The sequence below is a fragment of the Podarcis tiliguerta genome (assembly GCF_965153285.1).
Source record: "Podarcis tiliguerta genome assembly, chromosome: 7".
Classification (NCBI taxonomy): domain Eukaryota; kingdom Metazoa; phylum Chordata; class Lepidosauria; order Squamata; family Lacertidae; genus Podarcis; species Podarcis tiliguerta.
Window position 1 is genome coordinate 6,276,100 of NC_139540.1, and position 24,100 is coordinate 6,300,199.

Sequence of the window (24,100 nt, forward strand, 5' to 3'; positions counted from 1 at the left end):
TTACAGTTATTGAGAGAGAGAAAGTAATCATGGTTTTCCACCCTGGCACTCTTGACAAATATACCTGAGAATTAAATATGGCAGTTCAGTAGAGCAAGTTGAGAAGTTCTTATATTTGAGATTAACTTTCTCTGTGTCTGCTTCGTGGGCTCCATACATTGCCAGAACTAAATATGAAAGGCTTGCCAGTGAACGCGGTTGATATTCTTAAGCCCATGGAAATATGTTCAGCCAACTGGAAAAGAAACAAGGCAATAGTAGGAACCCACAACGAAGCTTGCTTGTAAAATAATTTTGCTCAAAACAGAAAATAGCCAGACTAGGGTCTATGAAAATTTCACTCAGAAAGGAGGGATTGGCCCCAGTTGACACACATTGCAGAATGCATGTCCTCTGAGCCAAATCTCCCTGCCCCTATTCCCTGTTTCAGTCTCTCCCAGCTAGCAGAGGGTGGTTTACAATCTCAGACTCAAATCTCAAACCCTTATTGGCATATAGACAAGATTCCGAAAGGTTCAGTAGAATAAAATCGCTCGGCAAAGTCTGCATCTAATGATGAAAATACTGTTGTATAACATTCACGAATCCCCATTGCATGTTGCAGAAACCTGGCTGCTATCGCCATCTTATCCCCGTCCCAAGTAAACATTAGGAAGGCTACCTTGCAATTCGTCTTACTGGGACTCCCTGCTAACAATCAACTGATGAATGAATTTAGATCGAATTACCGAATTATACAAGGGGCAGTGCAAAAGAACACGCACAAGTGGTTCTATAGGACTCTGTCTACAGGGGATAGTCTCTCTGCGAGTGGCATTTTCTGGAATCTCCTGTAGTATTGCTCTCTCCCTGTTGCACTCACTGCCCCCGGGCCTGCTAGATTTTGCTTGAGGTGCTATTTGACCCCCCCTGTATTTTTCAGCAAGGGTCAAGACCACCTCCTACCTACCTTCTCCACTCCCTGCACCACCTTTGTTTAGGCTTCAAGGCCATGCACTTGTGGCTTAACCTCTTGAAATATACTCAGAGTCAAGAGTGGATTTCATGCTCTTTATTCAGCTCATGGTGGTGAGGAGGAATGGAAGTTCCCCCAGAATGTCTGCTTTATATACCTTATGTACACGATGGGCCCCACGTGATTGGCTAATTCCGGGATTCTTCTGTAGGCCAATCAGGTTGTGGATTCACTTCCACCTGGAGCTGGATTGGGTGGCTCCTGTGGACCAATCAGACTGCTGCATTCTGAATCCTATTGTTCTAGGACCAATCAGACTGCTGCATCTTGGATCCTATTCAACTCAGTACATAACACTCTTTACAATGCATAAGCAAGCATTAGCAATAGTACATTACTTGAGTCACCTTACCACTGTCCAATTCTCATCTGGTGCATTTACAGTCTACCTCGAGTTACAGACGCTTCAGGGTTTTGTGGGGTTTTTTTGGTTACGGACTGCCAAAACCCGGAAGTACCGGAACAGGTTACTTCCGTTTTTGGTGGTCGCGCATGCGCAGAAGCACTGAATTGCGCTTTGCGCATGCACAGAAGCGCTGAATCGCAACCCGCGCATGCGCAGACGTGCAGCTGCGGGTTGTGAACGTGCATCCCGCACGGATCACGTTCGCAAGCCGAGCGTCCACTGTATTTTTATGTACTTTTTAAAATGCATTTGTGTTCTCATTTTGCATTCTTATGTTGCAGACCGCCCTGTGATCTTTGGTTGAAGGGTGGTATGCAAATATAATAATGTTTCCTTATGCAAAATAGAACCACTAAACATCTGTCTCCTCCTCCTCCTCCTCCTCCTCCCAAGTTCCTTTGAAGTTGTGCTTAGGGTAACTGTGACTTATGCCCGCATAGGCCTATATGCAGTTGGAGTCATCCTTCTGTTTAGTAAGCAAGGTAGAATATTTTACTTGTGTGGATGAAATGGTTCGAGCTGGCACTCCCGCAGATTGAAAACTGAATAGAGGAAAGAATTGCTGGCACTCCTGTGCAGGAAGGCTCAGCCACGGCTGAGAGGATTTTTGCCTGGAATGTTTCGATTCAGCCTCTCCTCTTGAGGCTTGCTTTGGCGAGTGCCAGGCTGCAAATGCAGCTTTTTCCACTCATATTTTTTGTAGCTTTAAAGGGGTAGACAAACACCCACATTATGCTTGCTTCTCAGTGTGAGATATTGAAGACCAACCTCGCTGTTTGTTTGAATGCTGTGCAGAAAGGAGGTTGAAGGCAGCTCTGACATGGGAAATAGATTCTGCTCTTTCAAAATGAAGGAACTGCAGCTTCTGAAAATGTTTATATCAGTCAACAAAGGCCCAGAAAGTTTATTAGTAGGTGCATTTGCTAACACCATTCCAGTTGGTGGAACAAGCAGCCATCTTGTCTTATTGTGTGAAGCCCTGCGTCTGAAAAAGGAAGCTCTTTTGGTTTGCTAAGTATCTTTTATGCCAGAACTGGGTTTTATGCATATTTCACAGTGAATTTGGACAAATTGGATTGATGACTTGTTATTCACGGTATCACTGGCTGCTTTTTTTGCTAGACGTTATCTGTAGCAAATAATCTTTAAGAGGCTGATAAGTGCCCACAATATTCCCACAATGCTTATCCTCTTACAATGTAGCTTATATACGTGCGTGTAAAAGTCAAACGCATGTTTGCCTTCCTACTACAGTCTTAGCTTTTGACACAGGCCCCCTTCTCTTTCAATTTGGTGGAATTAACATCAGCATTGCCAGACTAAAGCTTTGGAAGAATCACAATTACCCATCTTCAAAGCACACACATTCGCCACTTACAGAATTTGCCTCTGGGGCTTTTTACGGCCTGTTTACTTTTTTGAGTTCTCTGTGTTTCCACACAGAGATACTGAGACACATACTTCCTATAGCTGAGGTGCATTGCTGTGTGTTTTTGAATTGGAATAGAAGCCACATTTCTGCTGTACACCCCAAAATATTTTTAAAGAGTGTCTAGCAATTCACCGCCTCCAGAAGAGTCTGTCTGTTTGTGTCACTGCATGAATGACTGGTCTTGGGAGGTGGTGTTTTTCTTGTTGGAAGGAGGCAATTGTCTCAAGAACAACAAGTCCTTGCACTGCTGCATTGGGCTTCCTTCAACAGTTGGTAACTCTACTGGATTGGAAGCAATTGAATGATCCCACTTTATCCAATGCAGAAAACCACATCTAGATAAGACTGATAAGACTGACATTATTATGATGGTGATGATGAGAGGGAGGCAAAGCTCACGGTGGAGGTCATGTGGAGATGCAATTGGTATCCTTCTCTGGGTGGATACTTTGGGACCACATCTTAATTAATTTTATGACAGCAGACAATATTACTACTACTAAGAAGGAAAGGGACGTGGGTGGCGCTGTGGGTTAAAGCCTCAGTGCCTAGGGCTTGCCGATCGAAAGGTCGGCGGTTCGAATCCCCGCGGCGGGGTGCGCTCCCGCTGTTCGGTCCCAGCGCCTGCCAACCTAGCAGTTCGAAAGCACCCCCGGGTGCAAGTAGATAAATAGGGACCGCTTACTAGCGGGAAGGTAAACGGCGTTTCCATGTGCGGCTCTGGCTCGCCAGAGCAGCGATGTCACGCTGGCCACGTGACCCGGAAGTGTCTTCGGACAGCGCTGGCCCTTGGCCTCTTTGAGTGAGATGGGCGCACAACCCTAGAGTCTGTCAAGACTGGCCCGTACGGGCAGGGGTACCTTTACCTTTACCTTACTAAGAAGGAAGAAGTCAAACATCTGGAGTGGATGGTAGCGGGGAGTACTGGGTTGCCTTAAGTTGTCGCGAGCCCTATATTGATTATCACAATGCACTGATTGTTTCCTCCTTTTGCATTTAAGATGCCCTGAGGTTTGTCGGTCTCATCACTATAGACGTTGCCTGGGTAAAACTCTTTACTGTGCCTCTTCATTTGCTCTGCTTGAGGAAGGGAAGCCAGCTGTGTTAATGCCTAGACTGCTTGAATGACAGGTAAAAAATGGCCACCCAATGGGTCGCTTGCAATAATGTTGTCTGAGAATGCTTAGACGTTTAATAAAAATTACCGGGTTTGTATTTTTCAGACCTCCGCTGTCTTTCCAGTGCAGAGTAACTGATAATTAGTTTTCTTTTGTAATGCATGAAAGGAGAGCCCTTAATTGCCAGCCTCTATGAGCAACTATCTCGTGGCCATTTATATAAGCTCATAAGCATGCGTTGGTTCATTTAATTTTGTTCAGATATTTTTTTTCTCGCTGCTCACTTCGGTCATATTCAAAAAAGGTGCATCTCACACCAAACACACTCAACTGCAGACAATCAAATTAAAATTGAACGTAAATAGCTGGTCGCAACTGACACATGGGGCTGCCCTTTCCTGTAGATGGGAGACATTTTTTGTGCCAGGTCAATTCAGACATACAATGAGTTATGCAAATCAGTATAATTTATGCAAATACAGTTTTTCTTCATGAACTTGCTCATTTTGCTTGCAGCAGTCTGGGCAAAGTCTTTGTGTTTTGCAGAAATCTTTTTTTGCAAGGAGTGAATTGGAAATGGAAAATAACCTGAGTAATGCAGGCAGAGTTGAATAAACTTAAACTGCTTTTAAAATCAAACTCGAGTCCTTGGCCTCTTCTAGATTGCAGTGGTATTTGGCACGCATATCCAGCTTGCAGAGAAGATACAACAAATGGCACACTTAGCAGAGGTTTGGTGGCATCCCTCGATGGGAATAAGGGGCCAACAGTGATAAGGGGCTGTGGTACAGGGATGTCTGAACTCATGTCTTGGCTTTTGTGTCTGTTCTGCACTGCTGTCTACCTGAAAGCTCAGTAGCCTAGAGACAAAGCCACACCACAGCAAGATATGTAGTACAGTGGTACCTTGGTTCTCAAACACCTTCGTGCTCAAACAACTTGGAACCCAAACATTGCAAACCCAGAAGTAAGTGTTATGGTTTGCAAGCGTTTTTCGGAAGCCAAACGTGCTCCGTTTTGAGTGTTACGCTTCCGATTTGAGTGCCACACTTCTGTTTTGAGTGTTACACTGAGGTCTGTCTGTTTTTGCTATTTATTTTGCATTTTTGTTATTGTGGCGCTCTTTTTTTGTTTTTGTGACTATGTGGAACCCAGTTCAGCTACTGATTGATTGATTGATTGCATGACTGCAGTACATTGTTTATTGCTTTCATTTTATGGATCAGTGGTCTCGTTAGACAGTAAAATCCATGTTAAATTGCTGTTTTAGGGGTTGTTTTAAAAAGTCTGGAACGGATTAATCTGTTTTGCATTACTTTCTATGGGAAAGCACGCCTTGGTTTAGAAACGCTTTGGTTTTAGAACGGACTTCCAGAACGGATTAAGTTTGAGAACCAAGATACCACTGTACATATGTACTAAAGGTTGTGCATGAATCACAGAATTGTAGAGTTAGAAGGGACCCTATTCCAACCCCCTGCAGTGAGTGACACTGTAGTTTCTCCTTGTGGCCTTGGCTTGTGACACAGCCACCAAATGGTTGGTCAAACAACCGTTGAGGTATGGGCAAGTGGCTTTGGTTTGGTGATGACTCTTGAGGTAAGCCTTCCCTGTTTCCATATGGAATTTGACATTTATCCATTAGAATACGGGTAGCCTCATGTAATCATCACACTGAAATCCTACAGCAGTTAAGACGCAAAGCATCCCATCCCATAGCTGCTGATCCCCAAAAGAGCACAAATTCTGGGTCCGGAGAGTTACTGCATGCATCCATACAGGCTGGTAAAGAGAGATGTTGTCAATATCATGAGACTAGAAGCAAGTCACATCTTGCTCCTCACTCTCTCTCCATTATGAGGCAATGGGCCATGATGAAAGAACTCTCACATTTCAAGCTGGTAACAAGGGGCACACAAAGGGCCTCTTGTAATCTGAGAGCATACACCCAGGGATGATACCTGCAATATTAGATGCTGAAAGATAGCATCTCTGAGATAATTCCCTATTCGCAAAGCTCTAAAAGCATGCCACTCCCTGGCCTATGCAGCATAGCACACACTGGGTGCTGTTGTCATGCTTGGCTCAGGGAGCCAGGCAGATAACTGCCTGCCTTCTGTCCTCCTTGGGCAAGCGCCGTCTGAACGGCAGCTGCAGGATTTTGAAGCATTAAAATGGCACATCTGGTTTCCAGAATCTGAGCAGCACGGGTGCACCATTGAAGTACACAGGTGTACAGTTCCTGGGCCTACCACACAAATGAGCCTTAACGTTGAAGTTTCAATGCACAGAGGTTCACTTCTGCATAGGTTGCTTTTCGGTGTTGGCATTCAAGTTCTCAGGGCCTCCTGAGCATTAACTTGCCTCGAGCCTAAGCCAGAAAGTTTCTTCATAACATTAGAACAATGACAGATCAGTAGGATAGATTTGATGTCCAGAACTGCTATAACATTAGAGCATCTGAGCAATCAAGAGAAGCCAAGGGGAGACCACAGGTATCTGATACAAGAATCCAGGATCAATAGGCACCACTGGCCCTTGATTCTTCCCATTTACAAATCTAATCCATTTTGTGGACCTTTGCAATGACCATACAGTCTTTCCGTAAGTTAGGGTGTCTTATAAAGGGATCGCTAATTGTGATAGTCTTGCTTTAAATAGTCTTTCTTAAATGTTTGCCCTTGTAATCAATAATTGGCATAAGGTATAATTAAACCTGCTAACCTTTGCCTGGCAGCAAGACAGATCATGAAAAGTCAATGTCTTCCTTATCTTAGGGGATGTGAACAGACACGATACTACAGTCGCAGCCAAAGTTTTATTGCCCTTCCAGGCCATTGCAAAATGCTAGAGAAGCAAGACTCTGATGGGCATGAAAGGAAAGGGTGTTGCAAGCTAATTTAGGAATATTGAAAATGGGTCACCATTTACAAGTGCTCCCCAAGGCCCAGTGAGATCCTTTGGAGGCAATTCATCCATAATGCGTCATGTGTTCAGTGTTAACATATGACCCCATTTTCCTTCAAAATGCAACTTTTCATTCTAGCCACTTGGGCCGGTCCAGTTAGGTGCAGATCGGCCAGTTGCCTTGCCTTGATGGAAGGACTTAACACTCTCCTATTTGTCTCTGAGTACCAAACTGTTCACTCAGTCAGGATCCTGCTGGAATGCCTATAGTGATCCACACTCATTAGGAGCCCTGCAGGATCAAACCAAAGGTCCATCTTCTATAGCATCCTGCTTCCTCTAGTGACCAGTTAGATGCCTTGGCGAAGCCCATGAACAGGGTGTAAAGACATGGACGCATTCTGTCATTTTCTTCCCCTGGACGTCTTGGATTCACTGCCATGTCATCGCTTAAGCATGGAGGTTCCATACAAGCAACATAGTCATTGGTATGCCTAGCCAGCCGCCACTTGTATGAATGAGGATTGTATTCAGGCCTCAGCCTAAATAGAGCAGAACTTGGAGTATCACTTCACACGCCATGTCTTGTGCCAGCCTTGCAGGAGATCTTATTGCTAGCAAAGTTAGAAAACAGCAACAACAACCTGGGATCTTATTAGGTTGCATGAGCTCATTCCCATAGGATTTAGATCGGTGTTGGATAAAACTTGCTGAGTTCATCCATTCCTGGAACGTAGGAGTTTGAAATTCAGTGCGCGGTTTCTCATTTTGGGCTGATGCTTCTCTTATCAACACTTTTTATATTCAGAAGGTGTAAGTTCTTTTGTTTCAACTTCATATCATACAATTCTAGAGTAGGAAGGGACCCTATCTTTATGCATTAGTTAGTACAGTGGTGCCCCACAAGACGAATGCTCGCAAGACGGAAAACCCGCAAGACGAAAGGGTTTTCCGTTTGCAGAGGCGCTTCGCAAGACGAATTTCCCTATGGGCTTGCTTCGCAAGACGAAAAATGACGGGAAAAAAATTTTTTCGCTCCAAAACCCCTTTTCCTGAAGCGCTAAGCTGCTAAAAGCATTTTAGCAGCAAAACCGCTAATCCCCCAAGCCTTAAAAGCCGTTTTTAGCCCTTAAATTGTCAATAGCGCTAATCCGTCAATGGGCTTGCTTCGCAAGACGAAAAAACCGCAAGACGAAAAGACCCGCGGAACGGATTCTTTTCGTCTTGCGAGGCACCACTGTATTTCTATCAAGGCACTACAACTCAACGCCTACACCCATTATTACAACAGTGATTCTATTCTACATACAGTGGTACCTCGGGTTACATATGCTTCAAGTTATACATACGCTTCAGGTTACAGACTCCGCTAACCCAGAAATAGTGCTTCAGGTTAAGAACTTTGCTTCAGGATGAGAACAGAAATCGTGCTCCGGCGGCGTGGCAGCAGCAGGAGGCCCCATTAGCTAAAGTGGTGCTTCAGGTTAAGAACAGTTTCAGGTTAAGTACGGACCTCCGGAACGAATTAAGTACTTAACCCGAGGTGCCACTGTATTTAAGTAATCTAGCCATTGGTATCTTGGTTGTCACTATTAGATTTCTCTGTTTTTAAATCATTGCCGCCAATAGTTGCAACAAGTCCAGTTACTATTATGGAACAGTACTAGAACTGTGCATGACTGAATAATCATGCTTCTAGTTCTGGGGACACTTGATTCCTGCTTTCGACAAGCAGCCTGCAGTGCTGCATGGCAAGCTGATTTTGAAACCGAAGGAACTTCAAAAGTGGCTTGTGATGTGGCCTGGAGGTCTGCTTTTGAGAAGGAGCAGCCTTAACCTGTAGCTCTTTAGACCCTGAACACAGAACATGACAATTTCCCTGACATATCTTGAATACTGTAGCTGCAAGCCATTTCCGTGCAGAATTTGGCGAAATATCCTGGAAAATCCGTACGTATGGCAGTGTCGGTTTTGCCAGTTTGCCAGTCACCCTCAGAAAAAGCTGAATTTTGCAAAAAAAAAAAAAAAAAAAAAAAGCTCAACAATTTTCCTTTCTGGATTTTCACTTTTTGAAAAAAGGCAACCCTACCTGTGCATAACCAGGTTTGCGTTTTGCAAGCGATTTAAAAAGCAAGCACATAATTCGGCATCATTTCTTGCGACAGGAGCAGATTTTTATTTTTAATACAAAACAATTCGCAGTGCTAGTTTCTGTTGGAAATTAGGTCAGAGTCGCAGGTTTCTTGAACTGCTACAGCCCTGTGATAAGCTCCACACTTGAATAACAGAAGCTGAAATATTTGTCCACAAGGAACCGCATTCGCATCCCAGTGAAGTCTCCCTTTTGCCATTCATTTGCTCCCGTTTAATGTCATTGCCTGTTTGGTTTGCATGTGAGCTGGGTTTCCTTACCAACACATCCCCACCAGCAATGCATGCAGCTTTGATGTACGGCTAGATCAATGTGGAATAATTGAGCTAATAAAGGGGCATCTCCAGTCGAGGACTCTTCTTCCCCGGTTTCTAAAAGCCTCTAACAGTTGTGCAATAGCACATTTCACTTGTTGGGCTCACATCTTGTTTGTTGTGGAGGAGACTCGTACCGAGCACAACTGGCAAACAAGGTCAGCAACAACAGAACATATCTGCATAAAGTACCGTGAGTGTTTATGACTAAGGAATCTGCCAGATCATTTCATATCTTCGAAATCATCGCCGTGGAGATTATAGGCCTGAACTTGCATGTTTGTACATCTTTCTGACCTAGAAAGATAAAACATTGTTGTCATTTGTGATCCATTGATAATAGATGGAGATAACAGTCCCAGCATTGAATTTCCAGAAAGTGGTGGAGGTGGGGGGAACTGAAACATGGGAATGTTATCATCATTTCACCTTCTTGCAGTCCACAGTGCTTTCTTTGATATATGTATATTGGTGCATCATAATCTGTGCAGAATTAGATGCAAATTGGACAGAGCAGAGAATCGTTAAATAACTCAGATTGGCATTAGTTCACTGTAAACAGTGTTGACGTCCTAAATTAGGGCTGTACGCTTTAGTCGCTGAAAGCTATCATTTGTTCTTTAAGCAAATCATATAGTTAAATGAACAGCTAGATTTGAGCTCTCAAACCTACCCTTTCTGGAAAACCCCGGTGTATGCTACTTGCAGTAGTACATCCTGGAAGTCTGCTCAACGATACTGATATATACCGTATTTTTTGCTGTATAAGACTCACTTTTTCCCTCCTAAAAAGTAAGGGGGAATGTGTGTGTGTCTTATGAAGCGAATGCAGGCTGTACAGCTATCCCAGAAGCCAGAACAGCAAGAGGGATTGCTGCTTTCACTGCGCAGCGATCCCTCTTGCTGTTCTGGCTTCTAAGATTCAGAATATTTTTTTTCTTGTTTTCCTCCTCCAAAAACTAGGCGCGTCTTGTGGTCTGGTGCATCTTATAGAGCGAAAAATACGGTAATTAACAACCAGTGCAACTGTGACTCTTACCAGGACTAGCAAGTGTTATGTTTGATGGTTGCTTACTCCCAGATATCAACTTACAAATTGCTTTTTTAAATTGCTTTTTTAAAAAGGCCGTCTCTGCCCTCAGGCTTAGCCTTTAAAAAATGACACAGAAGGAAGATGGATCGAGAGGGTGGAGGAAATAAGCATATTTGAGTACTTGTTCTCAGTTAGAGAAACTTTTTTGAACTGTAATTGGGCACAGCCTGATCAGGAGAACTGAAAAGCCACAGCCCTTTCGGCTGCCTCAAGCTGCTTGACAAAGTTGAGGAAATCTGTTGAATCCACCTTGCTGAAGCTTAGTAGGTCTGGGTCCTTGAATTCCTTGATTGAAGGAAATACAAATGTACTAAATAATATAATAAAAATCACTTAACATGGCGCCATAGATTCCATGGAGCTATGTGTTCACAGTGAGAGCATAATTTGGGGACATGTCCATAAGCGTGGTGGAAGAGGCCTTGATTTGAGTTCATTTACATTCCTAGAACAGGGAAAAGAGATATAGCTCAAGGTGCCCTGATGGTTTTTAACTTGCAGGGTGGATTTGATTTAAATCAAATTGCTTTAAATCACTAGTCACTAAGACTTGATTTAAATCATTTTTTTTAATAGAAAGTCTCATTCTTACTGGTATAATCTTAATATTTACAGCCAGATGAAGGTTTCATTTTTTGGAATAAGAATTTTTCAGAGTAGTTTTTACAGATATATCAAAAATTACTGATTTGGTTGTACTATTAGAAATACATAGATAATTATGAAATTATTCTGAGGTTTAATAAGTTAACTGTTTATATTTGGACAACTTTTCTGCTGTACTTTATTGGAAGGAGAAAAATAATCATTTCCTTAATAACAATTCAAACAATTTTATTTAACTAAAACAATAACATTACAGCATACATATCCGTGTTTCTTAACTGATGTGGTTAAGCACATTTTTTAATAAGAAACTTAGACTGCATTTTAGCACACATGAAAAACTTAAAACAAATCCTTATTTCCTGATGAATAGTCTTTGGACTATAGTGTAACTTACATAAGAAAACTATCTATAGAAAGATTTTTCCTCCAAAAGCATTTTATTTTAAAAATCTAATTTAAATTTTTAAAATCCCAACAACGGAGTTCAAATTGCAAACATCGAAGAAATGATAATAAACAGTAGTGACACCTGAATTGAATTTTAAAACCTTAAAAGTCGAAACTTGGTCATAAATATAAGTACCAATTCTGTGAATTGGCCATATTTCTACTGTCATTTGTAGCACAATACTACTTTTAATGTCATATTTTTATAAATTGCTTTCTGGTCACTGACCGTATTAAAGATATTTGATTTGATTTGAATTTTTAAAATCCTTTAAAAAAAAAAAAAAAAAGAAATCATTGATATTTATCCACCCTGGTGACTTGCCTTTTGTCCTTTTTTGCAGATTAATCAGCCACTCGATGGGGATTACCAGTGGAGCAGCTGTTTGTGTCACCTTTCCACCTTTGTGTAGCAAGCAAAACAGCTTCAGCACCTCTTCAATAATAATTATGAAACTGGTATTAACTGAATGGCAATTATGGATTTTTAACTCTAGTTCGCAGTAAGCAAAACGCACGCCCAGCAAGCCATATGTTGAATTTCCTGCCAAATATAGCTTTTTTGTTCCTCTGAATGTTTCAACGCCTACACACGAAATTGATGACGGAACCTGTTCGCAACGAGGGGAATTACAAATTTTGCTTGCACGAGGAACGTGACGCCGTCAGAGAGAGAAGACGCCGTAACTTATCGTTAGAGATGATAGTGTTATTTATATAGGTAGAATAAATAAATAAATATATAAATAAATATATATATATTATATATATTTTTATGGTAATGAAAATGGCTCCCCAGAATGCTGACTCGGAATCTATGCAAGTTCAAGAGCTGCCCGTGGTTCAGCTTCAGAAACCGGAAAACGAGAATGAGAGTAAGGAAGAGACCATAAGCGAAGGATCCATAGACCGGATACCTGTACGCCTCTGGGTGATGCACGGGGCTGTGATGTTTGGCAGAGAATTCTGTTACGCCATGGAGACAGCTTTGGTGACGCCAGTATTGTTACAAATAGGTAAGTGGAATTGCATAACCATGAACAGTCGCCATCGTCGTTATCCATGAAACAGCAGAACAAGTTGGCCCTCTGGAGATGTTTTCTGATTTTGCTGTACCCACCTCTTCAAGAGGCAAGCAGAGACCACGGCATACAAGCCACTGGTTCTCAGTAAGCCACTCCTACGGTGGAACCCTCAATCCACATCAGTGTAACCAGGAGCCATGCGGGTTGAGTGGATCATGCGATTACTTTCCATACCAGTGTCTTGGCTCCAAGGGAGGTGCCATGCTGACGTGAGAAGTAACGCCATCATCCAGCCACCCAACCCAGTTTGCCTCCCTGTGTGCCAGCCAATCGCCATGCTGCACTATCATTCAACAAAACCCTAGTTCAGGAAGGAATATCCAAACCCTATAAGGCTGGTATGGTGGGGTTGGGAGTTAGAAGGGACTATAACTTTCACTGAATCAGGCAGGTTTGTAGGTATCATATGAAGAAATTAACAGATCCCATTATTGGTGTGTTTGTGTTTCCTAAGAGTTACCTCAATTTTTCTGCCTTCTGTGCCTTCCCTTTTCCTTTTTCTACTTTCATCCTTAGAGGACTTGCAAAACTTTTAGCTTCTGGTAGGGTGGATTTGATTTAAATCAATTTGAATCATGATTTACTAGTCAGTAAAACTTGATTTAAATAAAAAAAAATTAAAGAAAGACTCATTCTTGCTGGTATAATCTTAATATTTACAACAAGATGAAGGTTTCATTTTTGGAATAATAAATTTTCAGAGTGGGTTTTACAGTTATATCAAAAATTACTGATTTGGTTATACTATTAGAAATAGACAGATAATTATGAAATTATTCTGAGGTTTAATAAGTTAACTGTTTATATTTGGACAACTTTGCTGCTGTACTTAATTGGAAGGAGAAAAACAATCATTTCCTTAATAACAATTTAAACAATTTATTTAACTAAAACAATAACATTATAGCATATGTATACATGTTTGTTAACTGATGTGGTTAAAACATTTTTAAAACAAAAAACTTAGGCTGAGTTTTAGCACACATGAAAAACTTAAATCCTTATTTCCTGATGAATAGCCTTTGGACTATAGTGTAAATTAAATAGAAAGTTATCTTTAGAAAGATTTTTCCTTCAAAAGCATTTTATATTAAAAATCCAATTTTTTAAAAAAAAATCCAATTTAAATTTTAAAAATCTGATTTTTTTTATTTTGATTTTTTTTATCCACCCTGGCTTCTAGTCAAGGCCGATATCACCAGCTGCACATCCAACTACCTGGCAATAGATACTGCTACATGTTGCACTCTACTAAATTAACCCCCCCCCCAATTCTCCAATACAGCCATCCCATTATTGCCTCCCCAGGTGTGCATTTGGCAATCCTAAAGGATTTAGCTCTCTGCTGTATTTATGGGTAGGCTAGTTTGTTCCAGGCTTCAAAGGAAAGCCCAGCGTTCATTTAGTGATGTTGAAAGCAACTTCGAGGTGGTGGTGACACAAGCGCTGGTCTGGGCTACCTCGAGAATGCCTTGCTCGGAGAAGGACACACCCCCCCCCAAATTCCTAAGAGTAAGAGGGGAAGTGAGCGTTGGGGCTACTGCCATGTTAGCAGCAGCAGAACAGCTTCCTTAGCGCCAAAGGAGAGGGAAGCAAAGAGCCAAGGCAGTAACGTTCACCTTGGGGGACACAGTGCTTTGTGTTAACCTGTGCATGGCTCCCTAGGTTTGAGGACTGGGGCGATCACCCCCACTCACCGTACCCTAAGGACACTACTGGACACACGTTTTTGTACTCATTCCTGGCCTTTTGTGGTTCTAGGCCTTACCTGTAGCACACTATTGAGCTGTTCTGCTTTTTCTGAGGTTCTCCCCAGGTCATTGCAAATCCCTGCTCAAAAGCCAACTATTTCAGCTATCCTTGAAACGTCAACTGACTCACCACACTTTTAAAGTCGCAGTAATGTTGATCTTCCAGTACCAAAGTCCATCTTCTTTCAAAGTTGACTCAGCTCTTGAAGTTCACATTACTCAGCAAATATTCCAATGTCTCCTGGGGTTTTGATGGTTTGAAGCTGTTGCTTGTGCAATAGGAATACAGTAATGCTTAGAATTAGATTTCAGTTTAGATGTTCCAAAGCCTAATCTAAGTCCTCGTCTTTTTTTTTTTTAAGAAGCCCAGGTAGAACAGTAGATCATGTTTCATTCACATATGCAGAAGACAAGGGGCCAAGTTGCTGTGTGGCCTTGGGGAAGCCACATTTCTTACCTAACACTACCTCACACGGTGTTGCTTAGAAGCACCAATTTAGTTTTGAACCCTCAGGATAGGGTGGGAAATCTGAACAAATTAACTTCTTTACATTGACTCAAGGATGTCTACACTACACATTTGTAATGTTAACCTTAGAGTGTGACATACATAGCATACAGGATAGTGATTATCAAAAGGGCTTGATCTAAGTTGGAAGTGAGTGGCGGGCAGCTCTCAGTAGTGTTGAAGACTTTATCTTAAGATGCAAGACACGTCTCTCAATTAACTGCAGATCTCTCAGACAGATTATCCACAATGAGTGAGCGTTCAGCGCCTTTTGCTGCATAATTTAAAGCCATCAAAAATATATATACGGAGGCGTACAGTAGAAGGCAGAGCTTTGTTTGCGAAATGTTGCCTACAAATAAGGAGCTTAGCTTGCGAAATATTGGCCTAGAAAGGTGTTTGTGCCATAACTCTTCTCGGAAATCTTTTACGCCTCTCTTTGACCCCGGTGAGCTTAATCTGGCCGTAACTTGTCCAAAGACCTGTGGGTTGGATGGCTCAGAAGCAACCTCAGTTTGGACGCAGGACAGGCTTTTACACCAAGGGTGTGCCAGTGTTCTGGCGTTAGCAACTTAAAACTGCCCCTTGAGAATTGTGTGGGGCACTTGTGCCTCCTGGGGAGAGGCCGAGGTGAGCTGCCACATACTCTTTTGGGTGGGGACTGAGAAAAGAGGGTGGTGTAACATCGGATAATTTTAACCTTTCGAATTGTAGGTTAGTTTCTATGCATCCCTCTCTGTTCTCTATCCAGGCAAGCACAAAGCCTTGTCGGAGGTCAAGGACACAGTCTAGACAGGCAAAAACACTCAAGGAGGGTGTAGTGTTAAGGGGTGTGGCCAGGGAGGATTCAGAGGGCCAGAAAAGAGAGGCCTGGGTAGCCGTATTGGGGCCCTGGACGTGTGGTTCCCCATCACAGTGGAGAGTGAGGGTGCGTAAAATGCACTGAACCGGTCTTTGCTACATCTCCCTTATCAAGGAACAGAAACCTTTATCTCAGCAAGTACCAGTAGGTAGATGCCAGGAGTGAGCTAGCGGGAAATCACAGTTAGTGGAATTAACTCTTTATTAGAAAAAACAACAACAACAGGATCTGCGCAGGAGTATCCAGACTAATGAGCACAGCAACTAATCTCCGGCAGGTCTTGCCCCTGCAAAGCAGTTGCGGAGACTGGAGATCCCCACCTCCCTACAGCTGCCTAAGACCCCTCTTCTCCAGGGTTTACCCCAAGCAATCTGAGCCTGCACTTCCTCCACCCTCTTCAGACCTCTCCTGGTTCTTCAGGGAGGAAGAGAGCTTGTCCCCGCAGGAGGGGGAGACTCCCTGGCTTCTTCACCAGCTGCACTCATCCTTGCCTCTTGGCCTCCCTCTTCTGCTTCAGCTTCTGCCACCGATTCTGGACATCTCTCTGCCGTAGACTCCTCTCACTCACTAAGCCCTGTTACCTCTTCAGCTTCAAACACCTCCTCTTCCCGGACTTTGAGCCTTCTTCCCTTGGGAGTTTCCCAGCCAGCTCCTCCCCGCATTCCTCTGCACCCAGCCAGTCCAGGACAGTAGAGGAGTTCTTTTATAGGCAGAGGAACTCTTTTAAGATATACAGGACTCGTGCCATAATGGGTTCTGATATTTTTATACAGTGCCGTATTAAATGCCTGATTACCATTTAGTCCTGCCATCACCTTCGGAAAAGGATGGGATAAAATGTAGATATTAGAAGAGGTGATAAGTGGGTCACAGTATTGCCTTCCTCTCTATGACCTCAGCAGTGATGCTCTCTACAGCCAGTGATCTGCCTCCAGGCTGTCCTCTAAAAAACAGGACCAGGCTATGCAAATTTAGGGGGAGCGATCTCATTCATGTGCTTGTGTCTAGAAACTCATACTATGCCTTGTTCTCAACATTGAAACCTGGACTCGTGCCCTCATTGCTTTGAGGTGTGTTGGCAAGTTGGTTTCAGCAGCCCCTCATTTACATAACTCTGCATATTAAGTAGAGTGCTCCCGACATTTATATGTGCAATTTCTGAAGATTTAAAGGAGGGCACTTCCGCTGACATTCCATTGCAAAATGCCTCCGCTGTGCTTGTGGTGGGTTTTTTTGTGACTTTCGAAATTGACTTGCAGTAACCCTGGTACCAGTTGCATGGAAGAGAACCTTTGACCTCCGCTAGATAGGTCTCTCCAAACAAACCCCGCATTGTGGCCATTCATTTGCACGTGTTCTTGTTCTAAACTGCGTTACCCTTCGAACAGTGCTTTCTCCAGATTGGTAGCTGGAAGCATGTAACCGTATCCGGGGCCTTAGTGGCATAGCAACAAGGGGAAAGTAAGCCCTATTTTATCAGGCAGGTTTCTCTTGCATGACTTGCTTTTCTGTTGCTCTGACCCCCCCCCCCCCAACCCCAGGCTAGCAACTTAAGAAGTAGGGGGGATGAATAGGAGTCGTTTAGTGAATATAGTACACTGGGAAGCATCGGTTCTCTGGCGTTAAAGGTGGGCATCCCAAGGAGGTGCAGATAATTTCTGGGAGAAGCAACAGCTCTTTCCACATCTGGCTGCAGTCTGAGAAGGAGTTTGGGGAATACACAGCGGGTGCCTCTTCCATGGTTGAGGATGTTGTGATCTACCATGCATAGGGCAGGGTAACACAGCTCACTTTCCCCATTGAAGTCTAGCTTTCTTGCATGCTAGCTAGAGTTAATTATTTTGTGAGTTATTAGCCTTCTTTTTTCTTTTCTTTTTTGCAAGGTCAAAAAAGTAAGTCTGTAAAATGCACGAGAGTCCAGTTCTTGTTCCTGGCCTCCGTTGGGTCTTCAAGAACCAGCTAAATCTAAGCTTATTTTCTACCTTTAGGTGTGAAATTAAGTTTGCTCTCTGCCAAACACGAAAGTCCCTCTTGCTTGGTCGTTCTTTCTCTTGGGCTTTGAAATGATGCAAACCATATTGGCCACAGGTGGTTCGTGATGATTTAAGTCGGTTGCAGGTTTGTTCTGTTTCCCAATTTGGAAAGCTGGCTGCTAAAGCCAAACGAGCTCTTTAGCAAAGAGAAATCAAGACATGCGCCTTAACAACAAAAAAAGAGCTTGATGTAGCTTCAAACTGGATTTCTTCATTGTCAGGGGATTAAGCTGACTCAAGAATGCTCCACTTGAAATCCTCAGATATTAGAGGATGACTTGAAACTGCGGCTCTGTTGTAAACCTGATTTCTTGCCTTTTGTCTTGCCAACTTCAAATTAAGCATGTCGAGAAGGATCGTTCCCATTTGGGATTCTGTGGCTTTCAGGTAAAAAATGCAGGTAAAGGGAAACAACACCCCTGCTTAATCTTCTTGATGTTGGAAGAAGCAAACAGTTTTATAACAACCCTTGATGGGCTGGGAAAGAGGCTTTCCTCTTTCATATCCCATCGCTGTGTATCTGAGCCACCTTGCGTTTAAAACTCTTACAGTATCCTTCTGTGTTTTTGCAGGATTCTCAAATTTCAGCCAGTTTGGAATCATCAGGTTTGACTTGCTGGGATGGGGGAGTAAAACCTCCCGCTGTGTCCCTGTGCCCCTCCCCACTCCAAATAAAAATCCGTTTCTAAAATATGCTTGCAGGGGGGTTGTAGAAGGAGCAGCCAGTAGACTAACGTAGCAGTATTAATTTTATCACTTCATTCAACCGGCATAGCTGAATTAACTTTATTAAGTGCTGCAAGCACAATGGCCCTTTTAATACCCTAAGCACTTATGGTCCTCCATTCATGAATGAGCTTCAGTCATCAACCGGCGTACTATATAGAGGCTTCCCAGAGCTGATTGTCTAAATAGCCAACCCCACACAGAATGAAGCCCCCACAGTTTTGCACTAAATAGGATTTGTGTATCTCGCTCGCAGCTACAGGAAAGCACCAGCTTCAATAAAGGCCACATGCCTCGGAAGTGGCAAACACTTTTATTTTTAATGAAGCTTAGTAGGCAATTATTTCAGAACACACTCCCAGTTCCAGGTTTTCAATGAACGGTGGGGCTAAAGGGATTGATGGATCTATTGGAATTCTTGGAACGTATGAATCAGCAACTGCGTTCCCTTTTGACGACAAAAGAATTGGGGCGAGTGGTTCTTTTTGTGTGTGTTTGGAGTGCAGTAAAACCACCTCCGAATACCCCAACTGTGGGTCGCAAACACCCGGGGGGTTAGTCCCTGTGCATTCATTGCCATTGTTGGTTAGGTAATCGTAGGCCTTTTTGAAAGGATAACAAAGATTGCGTTTCGTTTTGTAATGGGTTGGTAAATACGGCGACTCAGTGGTTTCCTTTGCATAGTCTGCAGGAAACGTAAACCTTCCCTTTTGCTGTTTTGGTGTGTACTGCAACACCCACCCACCCCAAATTGACTCATCTATAGAGAGAAACAAACGCCTCACACAACTACCACAAGCCACCGGCATATGGCAAAGGATTCTGGGGTACATTCTTCATGGAAGGTGCTGGCCAGCCCATCATGCCTCCCCATTGGCTTGTGTGCGTTCCTGGTACAGCGCTTCTAAATTCACCTGCATCCTGTGGAGAGCTTGAGATTCAGGCAAAGCTGTTCTCCCGATACCGATCATCGCATGGTGCTCAACTCCCAATAAGCTGCTTAAAAAATCCAGGGTTCCATCAGGCCTATTTGAGACCCCCACAGTACAGTGGTACCTCGGGTTAAGTACTTAATTTGTTCTGGAGGTCCGTTCTTAACCTGAAACTGCTCTTAACCTGAAGCACCACTTTAGCTCATGGGGCCTCTCGCTGCTGCCGCGCCACCGGAGCACGATTTCTGTTCTCATCCTGAAGCAAAGTTCTTAACCCGAGGTACTATTTCTGGGTTAGCGGGGTCTGTAACCTGAAGCGTCTGTAACCCCAGGTATCACTGTACGTCATATAGAAATAAAGCCCCATAGCAAAGCAAAATAATATTTGAGTTGCAAACAAAGACCTTCCCAGGCAGAACGTTGATGAACTTGGGAGGTGGAGGGGGGGGGGAGATTTTAGCACGGAGCATGTGAACTTGCAGAAAAGAGCCGCGTTTAATGAGAAGAGAAGGGAGCAGGATCCAGTCCTTGCTTCAACAAGTATATCAAAGTGAGCTTAATTGCTTTAAAGTCTTTCTAATATAGCATCACATTGCCCAAAACATGCTGGGCCAGTAGAGTACCTGGTTTGCATCTCCCTTGCCTGAAATTCTGGAGAGCCACTGTCAGTCACTGGGCTATGTGGGTCAGTGGCCTAATGTGGTCTAAGACAACTCCCTGTGTTCCCATTCATGCACACATTTTTGGTTTTTGTTTGTGGGGGGGGGGGACACTCTCGTGGCATTCATCTTGACGCATTTTTGGAGCGGCATAAATTGCACCCTAGCGCTTCTTAATGCTGATTTCCATTTCTCTGTTTCTCTTTTGCAACAGCAAATACGTTAGAACTCTTTAATTTGGAACAAATGCAAACGGTTGTAGAGCACGTGACATAAAATAGTATTCCTGCTTTTCCAGAAAATTTCAGCAGTTCACACTACTGTGCTCTCTCTCTCTCTCTCTCTGTTATTCATTGTTTCATGGCACTCTATAGCACCCAGCTGCTTTTTTTCATTGATTCTAGCAAAGTGCTCTCTAACCACATGTTTACAAAGGACGTCGTTTCTGCGTCTGATGTCATCAGTTTTGTGGTGCTGCCCCCGCCGTTTCCATTTTTTTATTATTATTATTTCTCTTTCCTCTGCCAATAAACCACACACTGCTTCTTGGATCAGTTTGGAAACCATTTTCATTAACCTCTGCCAATTGTTTTGGACAACTTATTCATTGAGTCCCTCCTTCTCAGCCCGCAGCATTTCCTGGCACTCCATCCCAGGGATAATGAGATCATTGCCCATATCTTGTATAAACAGGGTTCCCCCCCCCCAACTTTGAAATTGATACAGGTAATTCTCATTTTAGAGAGAGACAACTAAGGTTTAGTCAAGACAGATCAATATTACTGTCCTCCTGGTAGCAGGCCAGGGATTTTAACCCTGATAGTGACGCTGTGAGGTCCCACGTTTATAAGAGCACCCAGAAAATAATCTGTTTTAAATACATATAGCCAGGTTTGCCCCTAAAGCTTCCCCATCAAGCTGTACTGTGTGCATTACCCTTATGGGAACTTGTTCCTAAATCAGTCAATATCCTTGGAATTGCAAAAAAGCTCTATTGAGCTTTGGGTAAACTGGGCTGCCGCATGTCTGTGGGCGACACATGTCATTAGAACTGATGTCTAATCTTCCAGCGAGAGCACTGCAGGCTTACATAACGCATGTGGCGCGTAAATGGGGGCCTCATGTGCAGCCTGTACGTTTTAATTACAGCCCTCCAGAGAGGGGGAGGGGAAGATTATAGCGCAGCGGAAAAACCCGAGCCCTTGCAGGCTGGCATCTCTCGCGGAGTATTTGGGAAGGTCCGTGTGATCTTCCAAGTGCCTTGCTGACCATTTGGGAAAGGCTCGGTCCTTTTTCGGGGCAGGCTCAACTGTACCCACTGTATTTCCTTCCGTGCATGGGGTGCTGGTGGTTATTAGCTGCCTCCTGTACCTGTCACTCCAGCTGACTGACAGCAGTCCGTTGCAAAGTCAGCAAATTTCTAAGTGTGAGCATGTACGCTGGGGCTGGGGAAGGGGGCGGTTTATAGGTGTTCACTAAGAGTCTCAAGGAATCTGCGTTGGAGATGGAAAAGGGGGAGTTGGGGCTTTGACACACACCTGCCGGCATCCCCTCCAACATTTTCTCGCCCAGATCCGTCTCTGCTTTCAAATGCATGGCCTTTTTGTTTTTTAGTGAATTGCAACGAGCTTATCGCAAGGCCAGGGGTTGGGAATCGCGGAGAGAGGAGAGGGGGCGGTTGCACTCATTGTTCTGCTTGTGGTCTTCACATGAACATCTGATTTGATTGGCCACTTGTGAGAACGGAGTGCTGGCTAAGTTTGGCCTCTGGCCTGATCACAGCAACCGCGTTCTTAAGATTGTAATTCGCATGCAACAAAATTCATATTCCGTGGACTCAAAAAGCAGTACTGCGGCGAACCTCTCTGAAACGAAACAGAGTTATCTTCCTTCTTTCCTTCCTTCCTTCTTTCGTGCATGGTGGCTAACAGATTGAGGTTGAATCCTGACAAGACAGAAGTACTGTTTTGGGGGGACAGGGAGAGGGCGGGTGTGGGCGATTCCCTGGTCCTAACTGGGGTAACTGTGCCCCTGAAGGACCAGGGGTGCAGCCTAGGAGTCATTTTGGACTCACAGCTGTCCATGGAGGTGCAGGTTAATTCTGTGTCCAGGGCAGCTGTCTACCAGCTCCAACTGGTACGCAGGCTGAGACCCTACCTGCCCGCAGACTGTCTTGCCAGAGTGGTGCATGTTCTGGTTATCTCCCGCTTGGACTACTGCAACGCGCTCTACGTGGGGCTACCTTTGAAGGTGACCCAAAAACTGCAATTAATCCAGAATGCAGCAGCTAGACTGGGGACTGGGAGCAGCCGCCAGGACCACATAACACCGGTCCTGAGAGATCTGCATTGGCTCCCAGTACGTTTCCAAGCACAATTCAAAGTGCTGGTGCTGACCTTTAAAGCCCTAAACGGCCTCGGTCCTGTATACCTGAAGGAGCGTCTCCACCCCCATCGTTCAGCCCGGACACTGAGATCCAGTGCTGAGGGCCGTCTGGCAGTTCCCTCATTGCGAGAAGTGAGGTTAGAGGGAACCAGACAGAGGGCCTTCTCGGTAGTGGCACCCACCCTGTGGAACACCCTCCCTTCAGACGTGAAGGAAATAAGCAGCTATCCTATCTTTAAAAGACATCTGAAGGCAGCTCTGGTTAGGGAAGTATTTAATGCTGTATTGTTTTTAACACTCGATTGGGAGCCGCCCAGAGTGGCTGGGGAAACTTAGTCAGATGGGCGGGATATAAATAATAAATTATTATTATTATTATTATTATTATTATTATTATTATTATTATTATTCCTTCCTTCCTTCCTTCCTTCCTTCCTTCCTTCCTTCCTTCCTTTTTTTAAAGCAGATTTATACTTGTTTTCTGTCAAGTGACCCCAAAGGCCATCTCCTCCAAATCGCTGCAGTGCAAGAATCTTCTGCTCTACATGGGACTCAGACCCACGACCCTGATACTAAGAATCTCATGCTCCATTGACTGAGCTGTCGTTTGTGGTCCGTTGTGCACCTACAAGCCACAAAGTGAGGTGACCACCCGGTGTAGATGCCTGCTCAGTTTCATCCCGCTGGCTGCCACCCAAATTCTTCTTCCCGCCACCCCCAGCAAGTCACAATCACTGGGAACTTGCTTTTTAAAAGAAAAGCGGCTGTCGGATTCCGCTCTTGGGCAGTGTTGCTGGTGACATGTATGCCCTGCTCCTCTGCTGCCTTTTTGGCATGTACGTTCTGCCCCGGCGGCTTTTTGTTGCACAGCCAATAAAACGTGACAACGTTTGATGAATACAGCAGCACAACACTAACTTAGCTCTCGCTCAGTGTAGCACAGAAGGATGGCAGGGAACGCAGTGACAGGGTAGAATTCAGTGAAGAATGAGCAGATGGGATAATTGGCAGCAGGAAAGAGGGCTCTCAATTACCTCCACTGGCCTGTTGACCCCTTTCAATGGGGCCACTTGCTCCCTCATCAGACTCCTCTTGGTTCTGTTGCATCACTAATTCTGCAAGCATTTGATCTGGTCAAAGGCAAAACGGCTTAACCAAGGAGGGATGCTACTTGCTCAAGTACATAAATTACTTGCAAACCAGTGGTGCTTCAGTACTGGGAGCCTCGCTTCAATTTATTCTAGGCCCTTTACTTCAAAGGGGAGGACATTTCATGCTTGCTCTGATCTCGTGGAGCAGCTTTGTCCAAATAAAATGTTTGGGGAATGGCAAATGGCAGGCAGTGTCCTCTTTGTGTTCTGCAGAAATACTTGTTTCCTGCTTTTAAAAGCACATTGTTTTGGTCTTAGATCTCCCTGCTCCAAAGACTTAAGGCTCTCTCTTTTTTTGTTTGCCCAATAAAATATTTCAATTGTTCCTTCACTGAGAGAATCATAGATCTGCAGAGTTGGAAAGGCATTGCAGGAATCACAACTTACTCTGAATATGCCCTATTGATAAACAACGGCACAGGGTTTCTTCCAGAGAATCAAGGAACTGTGCTGCTGAGAATTGTAGTTTTGTGAGGGATGAACTGTAGCTCCCAGGACTTTTAAATGCATGGTAT

General features: G+C 43.9%; 1 protein-coding gene across 5 annotated transcripts in view; it reads left to right on the top strand.

Moving 5' to 3' along the window:
• Positions 1 to 24,100, top strand: part of SLC45A4 (solute carrier family 45 member 4) — a 111,759-nt gene that overhangs the window by 61,234 nt on the left and 26,425 nt on the right. For 3 of the 5 annotated variants that reach the window (XM_083450543.1, XM_083450542.1, XM_083450544.1), the window contains 2 exons: positions 3,855 to 3,984; positions 11,838 to 12,509. In XM_083450543.1, coding sequence (XP_083306669.1) covers positions 12,269 to 12,509 — 241 coding nt within the window. In that variant the 5' untranslated portion in view covers positions 3,855 to 3,984; positions 11,838 to 12,268. The remainder of the gene's footprint in view (positions 1 to 3,854; positions 3,985 to 11,837; positions 12,510 to 24,100) is intronic. The other 2 variants (XM_083450546.1, XM_083450545.1) reach the window with 1 other exon arrangement.